We start from the raw sequence: 24308 nt of genomic DNA on the forward strand, positions 1-24308 counted from the left end.
AACCCAAGTCTGTCAGCCTAAATCGGGAAGCTAGCTCCAAAATGCTGTGTACACACACCACGGGCTCCACTCATGGCTCCACCAGGGTTTTCAGGGCTTTCAGGATCCCTGATGAGGAGCCAGAAGTCTGGCAGCCTTGGAAGCTCTGGAAGACCCAGGCAAGCTGTGGCTCTCAAAGTTGAGGCTCTCAGCTCTGCCATTTTGGTGTTTTGAAGTTTCCTAAATGAAATTTGTCAATGTCCAGTTCAGAAGAAATGTCTACAAAATTTAAACTCAGTCTGAATCATCAAAACCATATTTAAAAATGTCTAAATTTCCCATGCACAGGAAATTCCCAATTTGAGTCATCTCTATTTCCAACAGAATCTGAAAACTATATATCTCTGTTGTGGGAATCCCATAGTTTAAGTATTCAATATTGTATGTATGGTATAGGGACTATGCACATAACAGATCCAGGATTCAATCGTGTAACGATTCCTTTGAGACAATTATGGTCTACTGTGTGTGCTGAACTCGAGATTTCAATTGCACCCACTACAGTCAGGGCTGAATATATTTTTTCATTGGCACATACATTTTTTTACATACTTCTTTAATTAGATTGAGTAAATAATATTTGTAAAATGACTTACTACATATTTAAATAAAACAATTTAGCTTGATTAATCCCAAAGACTATGTTTTTCCTTTAAATTTACAAGTATCGGAAGGGTAGCTGTGTCAGTCTGGATCTGTAAAAGCAGCAGAGAGTCCTGTGGCACCTTATAGACTAACAGACGTATTGGAGCATAAGCTTTCGTGGGTAAATACCCACTTCATCAGATGCATGTGACAAAGTGGGCATTCACCTATCTGCATCTGATGAAGTGCGTATTCACCCACGAAAGCTTATGCTCCAGTACATCTGTTAGTCTATAAGGTAACACAGGACTCTTTGCTGCCTTTAAACTTACAGTTTTTAATACAGGAAAAAAGAAAATACATGAACACAAAAATGTACTGAGAACATTAGAGGGTTGACAAACTGATCCAGAATAAGATTTTCTAAAGTGTTTAAGTAACTTGGGAGATAAAGTCCCATTTACAAAAGAGATTTAGGCACTTAGGGACACATTTTAAAGGTATGTATGTACTTAAAGATTCAGATGGGCACCTAATGAGATTTTCAAAAGTGCCTACTCGCCTAACTCACATTGATTTCAATGTGAGTTAGACACCTAGGGCTAGAGCTGCATAAATGGGTCATTTGAACCCAGTTTAGAACTGAGTGAATTTTTTTCAGTGAATAGCAAATGCACTAGTTACAGTAATGCATTTTGGGGGGCATTGAAATCATTTGTGAATTCCAATCAAATTGGCTAATAGTTATGGCCAAAAAAATGAAAAAAAAATCAGAAATGTCCATTTAAAATGGGGATCAAAACCTTTTGTTCAACCCAGACAAAAGGTTTTTGGTTTTTCATTTCGGCTAATCAAAAATCAGTTATTCGCTCAGCTCTACCCAGGTCTCTCACATCCTAGGATGACCTTTCAGAGTCAATGTCCCATTAATTTTCAGTGAGATTTAGGCTACTACAGGCTGAGAATTTTTTTAAAATGGGACTCAGGCAATTTGAAAAATTTACCTGCAGTCCTTAACCTACTCATCTGTGCATAGGAAATATAGTACAATGCTAACCTGCCCATTATTTTGAGACTTTTCATGTAACTCCTGTGTGTATTCTATATTTTCTACTGGTACATAACTGCATTCATTTTAACATTTCTTATGAATTACTTATTCAGCATAAATCTCAAATGACATGTATTGTTCAAGATCTGTGACAAAAACATGTCATTTGCAAGCATTTTTAATGAATGGGACTAAGTAAATATACTTAATTAATGGGACATTTTGATTAATTTTTATGTATTAGATTGTTCAGCAGATGAATTTCACTCTGTAGACAATTTATTGAAGACAGGAGGCTGTTCGAAACACATCATTAGAAGCTTTTATTCCAAACTGACACTATGTAGAGTTTTCCTACTATGTAGAGTTTAGCCCTATAATATCTGCTTCTTTTATTTTTGAGGCTACACTATGTAAATTAAATCATGCTATTAAACAGCTCAGTAATCAAGATAGTAATATCAACGCTAATATAAAGAGGTAATCTATACTACATATATACATTCAAACAACATCTGAAATATCCCCCTCTTCTCTAGTTCTTATTCAGAATGGTCAGAGCTGTTCCCTTATTTTATAAGTGTTTTAACCCTCCCATTTTTTCCCCTGTGTTGCTGAAACCCCTCCATTTACTCTTTTCTTTTGAAATGTCATGAATACCTTTTTAATGAGTTTCATTATGTTTGCAGTATGCTACTGCAGAACAGAACAGTTCCCCAAGTCAGTGACAGAGGGTACACATGGAACCATTTGTTAGAATACCATTATAATATTAAAGGGAAGATTAGGGTGATTTCCCACCTTCTGATGGAGTCATCCCCCCTCCCTACCTCACTGAATTCTGCTACTAAATCATCCTTGAAATCCTTAAAACATCCCCCGTGAAATAATTACTGAAGTGCAAAGTGTTCATGTTTGGAATGCACCAAGGGCCTGATCCAAGTTCTCTTTGAAGTCAAAGGAAAGATTTTGGACCAGAACACAAAATATTTGTTTTGTAAATTAATTTTCCAGGAAAGGCTTTACCCCCCACAAGATCTTCCTCAACTCTTCCCTCCACCTTCAAGTTATACATGCTAAACACTGTGCTGTGCTATCAATATATTTTATATTTTTCAAGAAAAAATATACATATTTCTAGCAAGTACAGTGACTCTAGGATTGTTTGCTCTGAGGTGTTGCCTGCTTGCTTGATTATATTGAGCAAATGGCTTTGTTCCAATGGAAAAATAATTACATAGGTTTCCTAGTCATAGACCTCACTTCTCTGCAAGCATATACACCACTGGTACAAGGATTTTGTCATAAGGAAAGGAAAATTGTAATGGGAACCCCTTATTAAGTGATTGGCAGCATATCATTGTTCCATAGGGCTTTTGGCAAAAAGGATGCTTACTAAAAATAATTAATTATTATTACATCCCATCTAAATACAAACTGAGGCCAATTGCTGACACAGCAAAAAAAGAGTTTACTAATAATACTACTACTAATTAGTATTTCCATGGATAGCTCTTCATCTGCCCATCTCAAAGTGCTTTAAAAAAGTGGGTATATAACATTATCCTTATTTTACAAATGGGAAAACAGGCACAGAGAGTTGAAGTGATTTGGCCAAGGTGACACAGTAAGTCAGTGTGAATAAAACCTAGATTTCCTGTCCTAGTTCCATTGACCTATCAGTTGAAACACACTGATCCCTCCCCATGTGGGAGTAGTTTAGGGCAGAATGACCCAAATGCATGTGCTTAATACTACAGGAGTTGGTAGTGACAGCAAATTTTCATTCTCTCACAGGACTCCTTTTGTAGCATGGTAGTCCTTACAAACCCTACCAGCTTCCATGGAGATTAGAGGAAGGCACCTTATGGAATATGGGAACCAAATCAGCCCAGAAACCCCATTTCCAGAAATATACAGACCTAACTGGGACTACCAATCATCGCCCCTCGCATCCAAGACCAAGAAAAAAAGAAAAGAAAAGAAAATGAAGGTAATATTGTTTGTTTAGTTAGCCACTCTCTCACTTTCAGGTTGCCTTTATTTACATAAATGGATCATTTTGGCTTTGTGAAAAGTAAATGCAATTTTCCTTAGAAAAGATCACTTTTAAATCTTGATTGTATATTAAATTATTTCTGCAATATTTATTCATCTCGAGAGAAAAGTAATTCCTTTTGAGAAAACAATATAATTAGTTTTGCTAATGTTTAATAGTATTTTTAGTTAAGTTATTTTATTGCTTTGTCCCAACAAGATAATCGATAATTCACCCCCCCAAGGTGGCCTTCCTCTAATCCTAGAGAGAAAACCGGAAGTTCAAAGAATTCTAACCTTAAGTGCATCTTTACTTTGAAAACTGATTCTAAAAATGGCATTGCTTAATTCCATGTTTATGGTGTCCAAGTGATTTCTTTATCAAATCTGCCCAGTTCACAATTAAAGACTAAAGGTTTTATTAATTAAAATTAACATAAATGATTGCTAGTCCTGCAAAGAACATGGAAGATAAGCATTAAGCTTCATTTTCTGGCTCATATACTGCCAGTGATAAAAATTCTAAAATCAAAACATAGCTACCACTCACTAGATAAGGGCAGAGTACAGGGGATTTTTCAGACTCTTTAATCAGAAAAGTGATCAGATATAACTGTGAATATGCAAGATAGCAAATACAAGTTGGAAAAGTCACTATACAAAAATAGCACATTCTAAGTAGAATTGCGTATTTTCTGCCATTTTCCAATGCAAAAATTTAATGAAACTCACTCGTCCTTAACAAGAGATGTTGGCACATTACCAATAGGAAATGGGCGGGGGGGGGCAATATCAGTTAATATAAATGAAGCAGCATTATGGAATGGCCTCCCAAAAACATGCCATATAGATCAATGAGATGAATAAAGCTACTGTACTCTGAAAATACAGAGGGGTTCTCAAACTTTTGTACTGAGGACCCCTTTCACACAGAAAGCCTCTGAGTGCGACCCCCCCTTATAAATTAAAAACACATTTTTATATATTTAACACCATTATAAATGCTGGAGACAAAGCGGGGCTTGGGGTAGAGGCTGACAGCTCGTGACCCCCCATATAATAACCTCACAACCCCCTGAAGGATCACGACCCCCAGTTTGAGAACCCCTGCTTTAAAAAGCCCATTTCTGTTTATTTAAATCACATGAATCTTTACTTCCTGTAAACCAGCAGATAACTGTCTATTAATTGCAACTCAATTATCTGATGAAAGTTCAACACATCTCAGAAGCCACAGAAGCAGAATCAATAGTAAAAAGAATTATGTCTGGATTCTGTACCACTTTTTATGAGTATACACACAATAAATTTCCAGGACTATTTTTCCTAAAATGTTTATAGGAAGAGGAGTCACCGAGCTACAGAAAGTCCTCCTTTAATAGACTAATCTCTTTTCAAGGCAACTGCTGCCTCTTACTTGTCAACTGGTTTAATAACCATGGTAACTCAAAAAGATGCAATATGCCGGTCACTTAGAAAAAACTATAAAGGCTTTCAGAAGTAGCCTTTACTATATACAACAATCATTTGAAGATCCACTTTTGTCTTCTCTTCTATATAATATAGATAAGAACGATAATCCAAATTCAAGACACTAATGTTCTATCAAAGATCTAAATAAGCATTTTAGAAGTGAAGTTATTGGCTAGAAAATCAATCAACTCATGGACAAGCACTTAAATACTACTACAGATGCTGGCAGGTTTAATTACCTTAACAAAAAAGGCCCCAATCCACAGTTGGCGTAAATTGACGTAGGCCTGTTGAAGTCAATGAAGCTATGACAATTTACATCAGCTAAAAATGTGGCCGAATCAAAAGATCATGCATCACTTTATAGCAATAATTCAAAGATATTTAAAAACAGTGCTAGTTTCTGTGTTTGGTGCAGAAACAGCGATGCATCTACAGATTAAAAAGAATCCTCTCACAATTTGTTTTCAGCAACAAGCTTGTAACTGTTAACTGTCATGCAATATCCTCCTATGAAAATAGTCATATAATAAATGGAATTCAGTTTGAATAAAGACCTTGTAACTTAAGGCATGGCTGAGATATGAAGCATATAAAGCACGAAAATAATAGGATTATGTCTGCATCACTTTGGCTGTCAGTGGGAACATTGTTGTAATAAGGTAGTTATAAAAAAAAAAGGAAGTGTGTATTGTTAAAATGTCAAGGCTCATTGCCACTTAGTTTCAGTTCTACTTTTTGTTGTTTGAATGCAGCACCAGCCAATGGGATGTTGGCTGGAAAGGAGAGGAGCGACTCCCACCCATGTCCATTTACTTCTCCTCCAATCTTCTGCTTTAAAATGTGTTATTTCAAAAGGCCCAACCGTGCAGCAGCATACAATCTTTTCTGTGCCCTTAATTTCAGCTCCTCTGTGCAACATACTTGCTGTCCACTTCAGGCCAAATCTTGGAAATGGGCTCATAGCCTAATTAATAAGCTCAGGAAATTTCTCAAAGCATGTGGGAGGAAATGGCAAGATATTCAGCACTAACATGCAGTTTCCAACAGACAGTTGGGCTGCTGCTGCATGATGCACTATGAGAAAAGGCAATAGGAGATGTGAGCCATGTGGAATTTTAGCCTTGTGGATTCTCACTCAGAGCCAAAACTACAAATGCTTTGTACAGGGGATCTCCATAGGGGATGAGTAAAGGAAGACTTCCTCCTTCCCAGGCTTCAGAGCACCAGCAAAAATTCTCTGAAACTGCTACTACACTCCATAGTCAGTAAAAAAGGTTGCTCTTTTTGCCTTTGCACTTCCTTTTCCCCTGCTAGGGGTTTTAGCCAATGCATTCACATACCCACAAATCGACCAGCTGCAGTCATATCCCCCCTCAGGCCCACTCCTCTGCTGTCATGGAAAGCCACCACCCTGCTCTGAGGTTGACTTTGCAATGGTATTGTGGTGTTGCCACAGCAGTCAGGTGTCTCTGTCCCCAGAACCCATAAACACAATTCTAGCAGACCCCAAAGATACCCATTCTACTTCTTCTCCCTTCCCAGCATTCCATTGTGGAGAGATGCTACACAGCTGTACTCCATGGTGTGCACTTCTGATCTTCTGTATGGGTTCTCTACTGTCTGTCTCTACCACCCAGAGGTAGAAATGTGGCATTTTTACTGATAAGGGCCTCACATAGATGCACAGGCACACTATAGATTGGTCTTTCGTAATGTTAGACCTATTAAAATCATTACCAAAATGCTGAGTAAATATATTTGGTAGCAGGTTCTCCTATAAGCCAGTGCTTTTAACTCAAAATGTTGACATCACTTCTATCAAATATTTGGTTTATTTAGAAAGTTTATATCTATTATTCAGCATTTCTATAGAGAGATAGTCTACACACAACTTATACCACACATTGGTGAAGCAAAATATCCTCATCCACCTGACTATATTCATAGCCTAATATGGCTTTTAAAATTTTACCTAAATATATATATCCATCTTCTCCATCCACTATAGGTTGCACCCAGGTTGACTTTACAGGAGCTACAATACTCTGCTTTGCACCAGCAGGAGGATACAGTGTGAAAGCCATTTCGAGCGCCTGATGCTGCTTGATGGTGGTTACTTCAGAAGTGTGACCTGGGAACAAAGAAACAGCATTCATATAGTGCCCTACAACTACACTTCAAATACTGAGGCGTATCCTTTCTTTGGATACATGTATGCAATTGACATTAACATTAATGGTAGTTGCACATGGAAATTTGGCTTCAGCACATACTTCAGGATTGTTTCATACCCGAAATTGGACTCCCCAGCCTGTGCAGGCTGAATCACTGAAGAACCATAGGCTATGCAGTTCATGCATGTGATTTCACAGTCATTGTAAAGGTGTATAATTTGGATAGATTCACCTTACAATGATCTTGGCCATTAAGCATTATATAGCACAATGTTAGGATTCTTCATAGGGATATTGTATTAGTAGTATTCTAATAATTAAACTGGTATTATGTACAGAAGCTTATTCAGTAATGATGCTCACGAGTAGATAGTCTGATTAAATAGGTTTCCTCACACAACACTAATTTTCAGGACTGAGATTTTCAAAGGGGTTGAAAATCTCTGAGGGTTGGGTGCATAACTCCCTTTGACCCCTTTGAAAGTCCCAGGCTAGATGCTTTCTGTGAATTGGTCATGAACAACACTACCTCAAGCTTCAGCCTGTAAATTATTTGAGAAAATGAAAGATAAGCTACACCTTCAAGCAAGCAGTCAGTCTCTTCAATAATGATTTAAAATGGGCAGTTGCTGACAAGATATGGTAAGAACAAAATGAAATAACACTGACATCAAAAAGACCAACAGTATTTGGTCCTGTAACGGTCTCATGCAAGTTCTTCTGTTGAAGTCAATAGGAATGGGCACTTTTAATGGGGTGGCTCCCACCTCTTTCAAGTGCCCCCTGGTTGAGTGTGTGTGTGCCTGCAGTTGGCTCCTAGTGCCCCGCTGGTTGCTGCGCTTGTCAGGCAGATCTTTGGTGACTCAGCTCTCTGGCCGAGTCTCACATAGTCCTTGTGAAAACAAACAAACCCATTCTAGGGTATAAGTCCAGAATGTCCTGCAGTCCTCCCTGGCTCAGTCCTTTAGCAGTCCAACTTGGCCCATTGATTTTGGTGTAAGGGAGGTTAAGGGTGTTCTGGGGGCTCAGAAGGGATGTCATCGGGGAGTAGGTGTGACAGAGTGAAGCTCCAATGCACCCAATTCTTCACTGATGTAAGGTACTTGAGGAACCTTAAATCAATGGCGTATGTTAAAGCTTCCATGTTGTAGCTTTAACTTATACTGGGCATGGCAGCTGAGAATGAAGGAGCTGTGACAAGTTCTCTGACACACCCTACCCCATGCTGCACCCAAACCTTGCCACAGTGCAGAATCAAGTCCCTGGTGTTTAATGAATATTGCCAAAAAATGCTAACCATATAGTAGACAAAACACCTCCAAAAGAGGAGTGAGGGCATCACAACTCACGTGGCTGAATTGACAGTGCTTCAGTTCACTGATCTTTACAGCAAGGTGCAATAGCTCTCTTCTATTCTCATTGTGGAATGCCAGCCTCTGAACATTCAAACACCATGAGTAAGGCCCTCCCGCAAAATCATGATATTGACTTAAATACCGTGAGATTTATTAATATTGGTTTCTTCTTATTTGACGTCTGTTGTTTGTTTGTTTTTACCCTTTAGAGTGCACTTGCTTCTTGTTTTCCAGCTTTTCTCTTCAACCATGAGGGCTTGATGCTTACTTTCTTTTTTAATAAAAGCTGAGATTCTCATGCAATCTCTTCAAGCCATGACCTTTATGAAATACAGAACATCATGCCACTCATGGTAAAATCATTGGAGTTGGCAACATTGGGGTTGGTATTCAGTTTGAGGAGAGACTTCTTTTGTGTTTAAAGTTAGAGAAACGATGGGACAGATGTTTCAGATACTGTGAATGCACTTTGTTTTTTATAATATTAAGCGTATTGTGTAAATTCTAGAAAAAAAATAAATCCTAAAATAACTCAATGTTTTAAGACACAATAATTCACAGAATTATACAATATTAAAATACATTGGGAACTATTTCCTACCAGCTTATTTTTTAAGTGAACTTGATGCTTGTTGAAAGCATTGAACTGACAGTTCAGGAAACTACAATCCTGTCTTTGCATACAGTACAGGCAAGTGGTGTAAGTTTCTCCATATTACATTGGCAGTATTGGCCAGGAGGAAATGCATCTAAATACTGTGAGGGATATTTCACTCCCCATACCAATTAGTCTCCAGACACAACCCACCTTCTAGACTATCAATTGTGGTAATATTGGGCTTCTGGGTGTGAACAACTTTGGTATCCACTAGAAAGCATCTCATGCCACTGCACAGCCAGCCACCATTGATAACTTTTGGTTGTTAGCCATCTGAGCTATATTGAAACCAAGATCAGAGGCAAAAAAAATCTGTATCCGGTTGACAATTAAACTCCCTGGCATCACAGCTCTCAAATCTGAGCTTTTAAAATTTGTTGTCACAGTTCAGTAAAATCACTTCATGTTGCATTCATTTTCTTCAATATGAAATAAGTGTATGTCACACTTTTTTGTCATACCATTTTTATTTAACAACTTATTTTCTATTCATTAGTAAAAAAGTTATAAACAAGGCAGCTCATTTATCAAAATGAAAAATGTTCTCCTCCTTGAACAAGGAAAGGGGACTCTAAATAGACTGTCCCTATTCCTAAATTAATGGAACTATCTTACATGTAATATTTTCTTTTAAGCGTTAATGTAAGCACTCCAAGATCATTAATGAAGAAGTAGAGGAACAGGAGTTACAGTTGAAGGGCAAAACTGCTAAGAAAGCATTTCAGAGGGATGTCACTGAGTGATACGATCTAGGAAAATAAATATAAGGATCATTGATCATTGATATCATAATTAAATGCCTATAGTACATGACAAGGAAAAAGGACAAAACGTTTATTAAAACTTGACTAAGAACATGACCTGCAGGACTAATCAAGCAGGTATACTGAGAGGCCATGCAAAGGGTTACAATCAATAACGTTGTATTTTAAAATGGCTTTATGACTTAAGAAACAACATTTAATAAAACTTCCTGGTTACTATTTACAAACTCCTTTGTACCTAACAATCCAAAATTTGAAAACCAGCATCAGATCATCAGCTGGTGTAAACTGTCACAACTCCAGTGACTTAAATAGAGCTACCACAATTTATACCAGCCGAGGATCTTTCCACAGGAGTAATTATTAATAGCACAGCCAGATCTTATTTTTTCCATTCCAGTGAATGGCAACATATTAAAAATATAGCTAACTTGAGTTCTGGGATGTTTACTCATTTTTAATAGAGAGACAACAAAATGTTAAAATTTCAGACTATTTTGGCAGTCCTCATCACGTTCCAGTATAAACATTTAAAAATATTGCAGTCTATAAAGTGATCGATGGAGACTATCAATTCCTATCCAGACTAACACCACCTACTTCACCCAAACTCATATACACCTTTCTAAAAAGGTATGGGAGAACAGAATTATCCAGGCTAAGCTGAATAAGAAGAACAATAGCTGATCTTGTAATATACAGCAGATTTATTATAACAGAAGAAAGTTCACTAAATCAGATGGAATTCAGCTCAGAGAGCTAATGAAACTAGCAGCAGTAGTATGAAAGTGACTGTGTATTATTACTGAAAACTAACAAAGTACAGCCAGGATCCCAGAACTGAAAAAATGACAAAACATATTACCTATTTTAAAGGAGAGGAAAAAACAAATACCAGGGGAACTGCAGAACAGAAAATTCAAATTCAAATTGCTAGCTAGCAAAGAAGTCAATTTGTAAGCAGCTCCCAAACCTTTGGCAAAGGTGATAGATAGTAAAAATTTGGATTGGCAGAGATAAAACATGTCTATTACATATATTAACTTGCATGAGCCTCCTGCTCAGTGCCATCACTACCATTAACCACCTTAACACAATGTAACTTCCCCACAGGCACTCTCGATTTGTACTGGAAAATACTTATCAGACTTCAAGACGAATGATCTACTCTTCCATTCCCTCATTGCCTCCCAGCTCTCAGGGTGGCAAACCTAATTTTTGTAATGCCCCTTCACACCATTCATCCAGTAAACATCATTAGATCCATCTCTCTGCATCTGTTAAATATTAGACTTTAAACTGAAGGCATAGCACACTAAGAAAGTTTACAACATACAGCAGAAGACAAAAATAGATTGATGCGTGTGTATGAGAATATTTCTTGCTTATAATTGTAGCAGTTATACAAATCATCTAAGCACCAATTGCCAGTTTATTACACCAAACATTCTGATTTCTATTGGTTCAGACAGCTAGAAAAATCCTTTCCATGTCAGGAAGTTCTCCCATGTTGAAAGCAACACTAGTAACTGCTGACATGCTCAGGCTTGTGAGATTATAAAACAACATTCCCTTTGTTCCCTCCAGGATGTGGAGATGAGGAAACCATATTTTTCTCTAATCAAACATATAAATGCTTGGCACAGATGGGTTCATTAGGAAATCTATAATTGGATTCCCTGACCATTCTGCTCCTAAAATTCTTTGATAAAGAATGGGTTAATTAAATTATTCTCATAATACTAGTAAGAAATTTCCATTATTTTGATGTTCTATGAAACAACACACTTTCTACATCTTTATAAATAAAGATTGCTCTTTCAGGAGCCCAACAGTTAAATTGTCTTTTGTTTTGAAAGCCATTTTTTAAATTTGAACCCAGATAGGTAATATCAGTCTTCCATTTCTTTCTTTGAAAAGGCCAAGCAAACTAAATTACTCTTCTTGCTAGGTCGCCCATCTTTTGTTTTTTATTATGGTGGGAAAATAATTGTATATGGTATAAGGAAAAGCTGTATGTAGCATATCAATATAGAACAAACAAAACCTATAGGCAAATACATGTGTATGTGAATTACAATATCAGCACACTTTGGATGAGAATCTCCCTGCCTCTTTGCTGATGTACATAAGCAGGGAAAAGAGGGAACAGGGAGCCCCTCCTGATCTCTTGCATACTTATGGAGGAAGCCATCAGAATGTTGATGCTTGTGCTTCTTATGTGCAGCGGATACAGGCTAGTCCAGCCACAAGCACCCCACGTTCCAGAGGGAACATGACTAGGATGGGAGGTTAGTGATCATTGCCTGTGCCCACCAGTTGGTGGTTGGAGGCTGGTGCTAGGGGAAATGCTACACCTCTAAAAAGGTAGAAGACCAGATTCTGAGTTCTCTTCTACTTTGCCTGCTCCAGCACTCTGCAGGTAGAGTGCCTCCAGCTACTGCTGCTGTATCTCCATTACTCTAGCCCTGATTGTAAAATCCACAATAGAATCTTTTACTTAATTTGTTGACAAGAAAACACATTTAGTGGAGAAAGGGAGGACATGGCATTTTGTACAGTGGAGGCAGCGTCGCTCAGTGGATGGACCACTGGACAATGGGTTGGGAGACCTGGGTTATATTCACAGCTCTGCCATTAGTCTACTGGGTGACTTCAGGAGGGCCACTTCCCCTCTTTGTGCCTGATTCCCCATCTGTAAATGAGTATAATGATACTTGCATCCTTTGTGAAGTGCTTTGAGATCTACTGATGAAAAATGCTATTTAAGAGCTAGGTATTGTTATTACAGGGCCTAATTCTGCTTCAGTTACAGCCTCTAGTTCAACCCTGCAAACCCCATTTGAACTCAGTGGGACCAACAAAATCTGGCCCCTTTATTTACTGTAGTAAAGCAAGAGATACTGTTCCACACAACAACTTCAAAATGTAGATCACCATTTTGCTAAAAAAAATGAACATATTTTATTAATGGCTCATGTCAAGGTGAGAGGAGAGGACAGTTGGACCATTTGGTGTTCAATATATTTTCTTAATAGCTTGGAGGATACAGTAGTGAGTACATTGTTCATATCTACATATGGCATGAAGCTATGAACAATCACAAAGGGCTTGATAATGCACAGCATTATGTGGATGTGGAACTGCATGTGCAAACACTAGGTAAAAGGGATGATTGGGTCAAATAGTTCAGGAGAATACAATCCTATATTAATGAAGGCATTAGGGTATATCCATCAAATTACTCCTGCCTAGTGCCAGTGAGAAAAGAATGAATAGCTTTTTGCATGACATAAGATCAGACTTAAGTCAATGTCTCTACAGACACCCATCCTCTGCCCCTTTTATACCCTACATTCCTGAGAACGGGATAGCGTGGGTACAGGGAGCTGGAGATTAACTTCTGCTCAGTGAAGTCAATGGGAGTTTTGCTTTTCACTATAATGGGAGCGGGATCATTCATACGCTTAATTCACACTTGTGCTGGACTGTAGCAACCTTGCGCTCACTGCTGTATACCACACAAGGACTTGCAGGATAAGGCCAAACAGCATTATAAGCCATCCTGAATCATGGACAAAAAGATCAATAAAATAAGATTCATTAAAGACAAATATAATGTGGTTCACACAGGAAGGGATACTCAAATTCACAAGTATGGAATGGCAGATAAATTGAATGTGAGTCAACAATACAAAGCTTTTGTCAAACCCCAAAATGTGGAGTTAGTTAATATAATAAAATATTATATGTAAATTAACAGAAGTAAAATTACCATAACATGGGTTATAATTGCTTTAAAAATACTTTAATTATATTCAGGCAATGTACAATCAGAGGAAAAATATTTTGACAGTAATTACCTATATTTAATTCAGTTTAATGGTGTGCTACTAGCTGGGATGGGTAAGAAAGATTTAATTTGAGCTACTTTTCCTGAAATGCAGAAAGTGCCAAATATACTATAATCGGACATAGTAATTATCCATTTTATAGGAATATTAGCACCGGTTTGACCACAAATTAAGTACTATAATCAATTTTGATTATAAAAGACAGACTGGAGAGAATTCAGATAGTCACACAAATTATAAAACGTCTAAAAAATTAAAATGATGGGCAAAACAATAAAGAGAACTGGATATGTTCACTTCAGAGAAAAGATGACCCAGGTTCTTTCCATTGACTTAAGTAAGAGCTGGATTGGACTTCTAATCTTTCACTCTCTTTTAGGCTGTCCAAAGAAAATGTTACAGTTAATAAAGGAATAGCTATAAAAAAAGATTTCCAGATGTTTATGAGGTGATCGAGAAGGCATGTAATAGTATACAGAGTGACATCAAGTAGTGGTGAACATCCAGAGTTATTATTCCTTGAAGTAAATACTGATCTCTGCATTGCCTTGGTCACAATTTGCCTCTAAAAACAATGAATCTTTATGGCCTCAACGTAAGTCAATATCTGTGCTTCTCTTTACAGAGAAGAAGCTCGAAAATGAGGGCTACAGTCTTAGATTTGATAGGGCATTTGTACAAACATCTAAATGCATAATAAGTATTATTTTTATTATTACTGAATTATGGAGAAGGGGGCTATTCCCCTTTTTGTAGCAATTACAAAAACACCAAAATGTCTTGATCCTGCAAACAATCTGCACATGTACTTTGTTTTATGTGTGGTGGCTTTAGTTAAACAAAACCATTCCTATTCAGCACAACACTTAAGCACATGCTTAACTTTAACTAAATGCTGAAAGCCATTAACCTTAGTGGGACTTAAGCAGATACTTAGGTGTTTTGCTGAATAGCATGTGCTAAAATGCATTGTTGAATTAGGGCTTGCAAGTAGGCCCATTAAAGTCAATGAAACTACTTACAATGTATATCATGAGGCACCTGTGTATTGGGGCCTAAAAGGAGAACAGACCACACTCAAAAGAACGTTAAGAGGTGATTTGCAAAGCATCTAAGGATTTAGATGTGCAAGCCTAATTGAAAATGTGCTCCTAAACCCCCGTAGGTTTTTTTTAAAATCTCTTCCTTAATTTATACTGTTGGTTTCTGATCAAATAAAAATCATATTTAATTTGTGACCTATCCTTTTCTGTTAAGATCTAATACAGGGTTTCTCAAACTTTTGTACTGGTGACCCCTTTCACACAGAAAGCCTCTGAGTGTAACCCCCCCCTTATAAATTTAAAACATGTTTTAATATATTTAACACCATTATAAATGCTGGAGGCAAAGCGGGGTTTGGGGTGGACGCTGACAGCTCATGACCCCCCATGTAATAACCTCGTGACCCCCTGTTTGAGATCCTCTGATCTAATATGAACATAACAGGCATCTCAAGAAGATTCATCAGAATACAGGGGTAATCATTTTGTTTTGCTTTTTATTAATATCTGTATTTTTGTAAATTATCTTTCAAAACATTGGAATCAAAAGATGTTTGTTCATGTTCAATACCTCTTTGTAAACCAAAGATCTTGATTTTTTTCAAGTAAAGACTCAAATTTATGCTACTGTGAAATTAACTAGTTCCTGTAATTTATTCTAAAGTGTTTACCTATCCTTGCTGTTCTGTAGTCAATGAAATGATCTAAAAATTGTTCACAGAGCATTCATAGTTAGCTTCTACTGGAAACAACTGAGATGGGGAAAATCAAGCCAACTTAGTTCCAAATGTTTATCATTATTAATAACACAATTAAGATAATATTAAATGTAGGTAATTATTCTTAATATCAGATTTTTCAAAGGAAATAAAAACAATGTTAATAATATATTTGAACTTGTGCTCACTATTGAATAAAATACTAAATTTTTCATACTCCTCCTATAGCTAAATTAATATTATGTAATTTCATGTTTTTACTTTGTAAAACTGCTTAGAAACTTGTTTTTCTATGTGTATTAGTGTCTTTTGGACTTCTGCAGCAATATACCGTATATTATTGTGGATTTTCTGCCAGTTGTGTTTATTCAATGTCTTTTTTGTTTCACAATAATCATCTCCACAGTATTGCATAGTCTGGGACAAATTCTGCTCTCATTTACTCACATATATTATAATTTGTAAACAGAGCCAACACTATATGGAATCAGAGAGAAGTACTAGGAATGACCGAGTAGGTCGTACTGGTGGGGGAGTGGCACTATATGTGAAAGAAAGCACAGAGTCAAGTAAAGTAAAAGTCTTAAATGAATCAAACTGTACCATAGAATATCTCTGGATAGAAATTCCATTCTTGGTCAATCAGAGAACAGTAGTAGGAACATACTACCCACCTACTTGTAGAGAAACTACAAAGGCAAAAGAAAAGAAATAATACTGGGGGATTTCAACTATCCTCATATTGACTGGATATGTCACCTCAGGAATGGATGCATAGATAACTTTTCTAGACACATTAAATGATTGCTTCTTGGAGTAGCTTGTGCTGGAACCCACAAGTGGAGAGGCAATTCTTGATTTAGTCCTAAATGGCACACAGGATTTGGTGCAAGAAGTGAATATAGCTGCACCACTTAGTAAGAGCAACCACAGTGTAATTAAATTTAACATATCTGAAGGGGGAAATGCCAAAATAACCCACCACAGTTGCATTTAACTTCAAAAAGAGGAACTACACAGAAATGAGGAAGCCAGTTAAACGGAAATTAAAAGGAACAGTCACAAGAGTGACAGTACTGTAAACTGCATGGAAACTATTTAAAAACACCATAATAGAGGCTCAAACTAAATGAATACGCCAAATAAATTAAAAATAAAACAAAACAGTAAGAGGACCAAAAAATTCCACCATGTTTAAATAGCAGAGTAAAAGAGATAGAGCCAAAAGGCATCCTGTAAATACTGAAGTCAAATCCTAGTGAAGAAAATAGAAAGAAGTAAACTGGCAAGTATAATAAGGCAGGCCAAGAAGAATTTGAAGAGCAACTAGCTAAGGACACAAAAACTAACAGCAAAAAAATATTTTAAGTACATCAGATGCAGGAAGCCTGCCAAGCAATCAGTGGGGCCCCTGGATGATTGAGGTGCTAAAGGAGCACTCAGGGAAGACAAGACTCTTACAGAGAAGCTAAATAAATTCTTTGCATCAGTCTTCATTGCAGAGGATATGGGGAAGATCCCCACATCCAGGGGTCATTCTTTTTAGGTGACAAATCTGAGGAACTGTTTCAGATTGATGTGTCAACAGAGGAGGTTTTGGAACAAATTGATACATTAAATCATAATAAGCACTACGGAACAATAAGGAACTCAGATATGAAACTGAAAAGCTACTAACTGTGATATGGAACCTATTGGAGGGTACTTAAAGTAATGTCAATTTTTAAAAAAGGATCCAGAGATGATTCTGGTAATTACAGGCCAGAAGTACTAACTTCAGTACCAGGAAATTGGCTGAATTAAGAACAAAATTACCAGACATATGGATAAACACAGTATGTTGGGAAAGAGTCAAGACTTGTGTAAAGAGAAGTCATGCCTCACTAATCTATTAGAATTCTTTGAGAGTCCATGTGGACAAGGATGATTGAGTTGATACAGCTGCTTAGTCTTTCAGAAAGCTTTGACAAGGTCCTAAACCAAGGGCTCTTAAGCAAAATAAGCAGTTCTGGCAAAAGGGGAAGGTCCTGTCATGGATCAGTAACTAGTTAAAAAGATAAGAAACAAAGGATAGGAATAAATGGTCAATTTTCACAATGGAGTGAGGTAAATGGCGGGGTCCCCCAACAATCTGTACTGGGACCATTGCTGTTCAACATATTCATAAATTATCTGGAAAAGGAGATAAACAATGAGGTGGCAAAATTTGCAGATGATACAAAATTACACAAGATATACAAGTCCAAAGCTGACTGTGAAGAATTACAAAGGAATCTCACTAAACTGGGTAACTGGGCAACAAAATGACAGATGAAATTCAATATTGATGAGTTCAAAATAATGCACTTTGGAAAACAATCCCAACTACACAAACAAAATCATGGGATCTAAATTAGCTGTTATCACTCAAGAAAGATCTTGGAGCCAGCGTGGATACTTCCCAGAAAACTTCTGTTCAATGCATTGCAGCAATCAAAAACGCTAACAGAGTGTTAGGAGCCATTGAGAAAGGAATAGATAATAAAAAGAAAATATAATAATGCCACTATATAAATCCATGGTATGTCCACACCTGGAACGCTGCACTCAGTTCTGATCACCCCATCTCAAGAAAGAGATATTAGAACTGGAAACAGTACAAAAAAGGCCACAAAAAATTATTAGTGGTATGGAACAGCTTCCATCTGCAGAGAAATTAAAAAGACTGGGACCATTCATCTTAGAAAAGAGATGACTAATTGGTGATATGATAAAAGTCTATCAAATCATGAAGAAAGTGAATAGGGAAATGTTATTTACCCTTTCATATAACTTAAGAACTAGGGGTCACCCAGTGCAATTAAGAGGCAGTAGGTTTTAAATAAACATAAGGAAGTATTTCACACAATGCACAGTCAATCCCTGGGTCTCATTGCCATTGGATGTTGTGAAAGTCAAAAGTAAAACTGGGTTCAAAAAAGAACTAGATCTATCCTCCGTGAACTTATCTATCAACAGTTCTTCGCCAAGATGGTCAGAGATCTAACCCCATGCTCTGGGTATTTCTAAGCCTCCAACTGCCAGAAGCTGGGACTCTCCTACAAGGGATGGATCACTTGATAATTTTCCTGTTCTGTTCATTCCCTCTGAAGCATCTTGCACTGGTCACTGTCAGAGACAGATACTGGGATACACGTACCATTGGTCCGCCCACTATGGCTGTTCTTATGCATTAAACAAAGATCACCACAATGACTGTTTTACAGGATACTAATCAATGGAAGAGGCATCTACTCAGTATATCTTTTAAAAGTTAGACTCCAAAAGAAGGGTAAACAGCAGGAGCATGGGGAAGCCAAGATAAGAACAATCATAGATATGATAAAGGGAGACAACTGGACACAGAGTGATCGGGAGCTCCTGATAAGCTGCGTGCAATCAAACAATATGTGCTTTAGTGGAGCCAAATGTAAACTTATACATCTAGAAACAAAGAACATAGACCATACTTCCAGGATGGGGGATTCTATCCTGGAAAGAGTGACTCCGTAAAGGACATAGGGATCAGGGTGGATAATCAGCTGAAGAGGAGCTCCCAATGCAAGGCTCTGGTCAAAACCGCTAATGCAATCCCTGGATGTATAAACAGGAATCTTGAGTATGAGTAAAAGCGTTTATATTATCTATTTGGAACTGCGGAAACAGCTACAGAATACTATGTTCAGTTCACAATTCAGTTCACAGTTCAGGTGTTCACAATTCAGGAAGGGTATTGACAAAAGTAGAGAGGGTTTAGAGAAGAGCCACAAGAATGATTAAAGGATTAGAAAGCATGCCTTATAGTGAGAGACTCAATCTGTTTAGTTTAACAAAGAGAAGGTTAAGAGGCCACAGTCTGAAACTACCTACATGGAAAAAAAAATCTAATAATGGTCTCTTAATCTAGCACACAAAAATATAACAAAATCCAATGACAAAGTTGAAGCTAGATAAATTCAGACTGGAAATAAGGTTCAAATTTTTCAAAGTGAGAATAATTGACCATTGGAACCAAGGAGTATTTATGGATTCTCCATCACTGGCAATTTTTAAATCAATATTAGATTTTATTTATTTATTTTGTGAAATATGGTCTAATTCAAACAGGAATTAATTCAGATAAATCCTATGGCCTGTGTTATATAGGAGGTCAGGCTAGATGATCACAATGGTCCTTTCTGGCCTCATAATCAATGATTCTATGAATATAATTAAATATACTTTCATTTCATAAAATTTGCACTTCAGATCTGCTAGCATGGTTAAAATTTGTACTTAATGTACTTTTTAAATGTAGTACATAACTCTAAAATATACTTTCACATTGTAGATTATGAGATAGTTGGCAAATATATGCTATATAATATGCTTTTAAATGGATTATGCTATTAAAGCTCTGTTACAATTAATAGAATAATCCATTTAATGCATCTATCAAAATAGATGACTTGTCTCATTGCCCAGATTAATACTTGGAATCCAGTGGATTTCAATAGCAAGTGTTTGGTATACAGTAATTTGAAAAAGCATGTGTGAAAGAGAAGAAAAATTTATGATGCCCCTAATATAGCTATATGATGGCTGGAAGTGCTGTAAAGTTTGGGATGACTATATTAACAAGTAACATAGCCACAAGTGAGATATGTATCTTCCTAAATTAGTGACCAAACTTTATAAAATATTACACACCTAAAAAAACCCTGGGTTAAACGAACATTATTAAAGTTGCAAATTAAAACACCCAAAGGTTAAGAAAGTCCAGAATTAAGGTTGCCTCTGAAACTTTAATTTGGCCCTCTTGTTCATATGCATTATAGTGCAGTCTTTAAATATTTGATCATATATAAGGCTACGAGTATGTCTGAGGGTATGGAAGTCACGGATTCCGTGACTTTCTGTGACCTCCATGACATTGGGGCCCCACAGCAGCTGAGCCCCTGCTGGCAGTGGGGGGACCCTCCTGCAGCTCCCCAACCCCCACAGGTGGCAGGGGACCCCCACCCCCTCCAGCTCCCAGCCCTAGAGGGTGGCAGGGGATCCCCAGAGCACCCCAGCCCAGGAGTCCATCCCAGCTCCCAGCCACATTAAATCATCAAAGTATGGCCTGTCAATGGTTTACTAGTAGCACAACAAAACCTAAAGGACATAAAGGACATTCTTGTTCCTCTAAAGGCACTTGCATAGGGCACCTCTTACAGCCAGAGATGTGCAGAATGATCAACAGACAAAAGGATACCAATGGAAGGAAATAGAAATGGGAACAATATGAAAATCTTTTAGTGTAATGGAAGGATATTGTAATTGTTGGCTAATATGGAAATGGAGTTTATCAGAAAAGTTTTATATAGAGAGAGACAATAAAACTATATATAGTTTTTATTTAACATCTTTTTGGGTGTAGAACTATCATTAAGAAATAATAATTATGTGTAATGTATAACGTATAATTATATAAATAATGAGTATAATCCTGGGATGAGATGAGGGCTATTAGTGGTAGTGGATACTTTGAACCTTGCACATTTAGTCAAGAAGACCAATGACACCCAGTCAAACTACTTTAAAATGAATTACAACAAACAATGGCAGCACAGCTGCTATTAGGACTATAATTAAGTTTAGGAGGGAAACAGCAGCTGAATGCAATCAGATAATTAAGGAGCAAGCTTTTGTTAACACTGACTATCAGTAGGGTCATGATTTTGCAGATTTTGAATGTATTATGGCTCAACAGACTCATCTATTTTTATACCAGAGGTATATTTCTATTTCTTTTACCAATCAAGTATATTTCTGACTAGCAGCCAGTTGGTCATTTATTTATTTAAACTATTTACCATCCATTTAGGGGGGAAATTTAACATTTACCAAATCTAAGATTACCATGGAAACCTTACTCTTAATCCCTAAGTGCTGTGGGAACAATTGGTGATACAATTGCGATGGCTGAATAACAAGGCCATGAGTACTATAAAGACTGTAGTTATAAAATTATTGTAAGTAATGTCTCAGTTCCAAGCCTAAGCATATTTTTCTGTAGTAGTTCCAGCTGTGAAACCCAGTCCTAAAGGGAAATCTCCCTACTGAATAGAATAAAAAACCAAATATTTTAAAATAGCATTTGAAAAATACAAAATAAACCTCATCATAGTTAAGGAACTCAAAAAAGTGATCTACAGTTAGAATTTTCTAGTGCATGTCCATCTTTAAAAGAAGAATACAGGAGTTTTACCAATCAGAGAGTTTCGGTGCCAAAAGGGTATGGATCTATTTTCTGTGGGCTACAAATATATTGGTTCAGGTCTTTGGGATATGAATTAAGTTCAAGGATCCCAAAACCTGGGCTAGAACTTCCAAGGTTTAGTCCTTCAGATGAGCTGTCAGTTCAGTTTCTCATCATCCACAGTGATTGCGCTGGTAGGATTTACACATATTATGGCACGCACACACAAGTCAAAGAGAAAAGGGGATAACTTCAGAGTCCTAAATAACTGTCTCAGAAAAATATTTTTCTGAGTTGAAAGCATGTCCCTACTGAAGGGAATAGGAATTTTGCCATTTACTTCAACAGAGCCAGGATTTCACCCCTACTGTTTAATGGTATTTCTGAGTATATAATGGCTGCTCATTGCCACCTATTTGTTTGCACTGCCAGTAGCTAACACATAATCATTGCTTCATAAGCATTGGAATCATTGAGAATGGAAGATATCACATGAAACCAAGCTCTTCTGTTAAAATAATAAAATAATAATTTTTAAAATATGTAAAAATAATATTCTATAATATTAGAAACTCAGAGTCCATAACCTCAGCTGGTGTAAAATAAGATCACTCCATTAACTTCAATCGAGCAGTGCTGATTTACAGTAGCTTAGTATCTGGCATTAGGAATTTTTACCAAAAGGTCAAATTGGGAAGCTCATTGATGTGTGCTGTATCTTTCCCCCTTTCTCCTTTAATTATGTTAGTCATTCAGGACAAGAAACCCTAAGGAGAAAAGAATAGTAATTGAGTCTATGTCCATCAAAACAGTAAATCATTAGCAACAGAAAAGTTGTGAGTGACACTTCTACTATAGTTAAAATTTCAAATTTGACTGCAGCATCTGACTTCTTTAGTAAAAAGTTCTAACCACTGAAGAAAATAACTCACATCCCTGCAGCAGGAAAAAAAAAAAAGGAGAAAAGGAGTGGAAACTTCCTGGTTAACTGTGGCTCTTGACTCTACATCTTGGATCCACAATGAGGTGATAGGAGACCTTGGACCATATGTAATCAGGACCAGGAGGAGATGTTCAAAAGATGAAAAAGCAGCCATTAAAATGACAAATCAACATTAATGTAGTTATTCTGTGTAAGGTTAAAAAAAGTTTATATTTTGAGTTTCTGATTAAACAATTTGTTGACAATTTTATTTTTGACCAAATTCCAAAACTTTTTTTTCCAATCAAAATGTTTATGGCCAGTTCTACGAGCTACAAAAGTAGACATCTTGACACAAACTATTTAAAATAATTTCCATTTGTTTGTAGGAAGTCATTTTAATGGCCTTTCTTCCATCTCTGGTTCTGTGTGGTCCAAAGTTTCATTTCATCTGTAGATCAACAAAGTTTATGTCTAATCTTACCTAGAGGGTGCTATTTTTTTTCCTTTTCTTCTTCTTCAGGAAATCCATTCCTAGACTCTTTATAAGGCAAACAGAATTTGGTTTTTAGGGTCTACACTGTCTACGCTACAGCTGGGAGTGTGCTTCCCAGTGCAGACTGACAGACACATGCTAGCTAACATGGTAAAAATAGCAGTGTAGGTGGGGTAGCAGGCTACCTGCCCAAGTACATAGGCGTCGACTCTGGGGGTGCTTTGGGGATTAGTGGATGCTCTGCACCCACAAGCTCCCCTTACCCGCTGCCCCACCTTCTCCTCCCTGCCCTGAGGGCACCATGTCCCCGCTCCTCCGCCTACCTCCCAGCATTTCCCACCCATCGACAACCAAATAGCTGTTTGGCAGCATTAGCACGCTCTGGGAGGGAGCGGGAGGAGCGGGAACATAGTGTGCTCAGGGGAGGAGGCGGGGAAGAGGTGGGGATTTGGGGAAGGAGTTGGAATACTGTCAGGGAGGGGGAAGAGTTGGGGCAGGGACTTTGGGAAAGGAGTTGGAATGAGGGCAGGGAAGGGGTGGGAAGAGGCAGGGCAGAGGCGGGGCCTCATGAAAGAGGTGGAGTGTGGGCAGGGCCAGGGGCAGGGTCAAGGTCGAGCACCCACGGGTATGAGAGGAAGTTGCACCTATGCCCAAGTATGTACCCAGGGGTTCTGGGCAGGTATGTACTCAGGTATCTAGTCCAAGCTGCTGCCCATGCTATCACAGCTCCACTGCCATTTTTAGCATGCTAGCTCAAGCAGAGCTACCAAATGTTGGTCTATTCTCCCTGGGAAGCATGCTCCCAGCTGCAGTGTAGATCAACCCATAGTGATATTGCACCTGGATCATTCAAAGATATTTATGAATGGGATAGTATCCTGCCAATTCAAATTC

General features: G+C 37.5%; 1 protein-coding gene across 4 annotated transcripts in view; it reads right to left on the reverse strand.

The window, feature by feature from the left end:
* IQCM (IQ motif containing M) overlaps positions 1-24308 on the reverse strand; it is a 195409-nt gene that overhangs the window by 61116 nt on the left and 109985 nt on the right. For all 4 annotated transcript variants that reach the window (XM_043513116.1, XM_043513119.1, XM_043513118.1 and 1 more), the window contains one exon: positions 7161-7319. In XM_043513116.1, the coding sequence (XP_043369051.1) occupies positions 7161-7319 (159 nt within the window). The remainder of the gene's footprint in view (positions 1-7160; positions 7320-24308) is intronic.

This window comes from Dermochelys coriacea, chromosome 4, assembly GCF_009764565.3.
Source record: "Dermochelys coriacea isolate rDerCor1 chromosome 4, rDerCor1.pri.v4, whole genome shotgun sequence".
Lineage (NCBI taxonomy): Eukaryota > Metazoa > Chordata > Testudines > Dermochelyidae > Dermochelys > Dermochelys coriacea.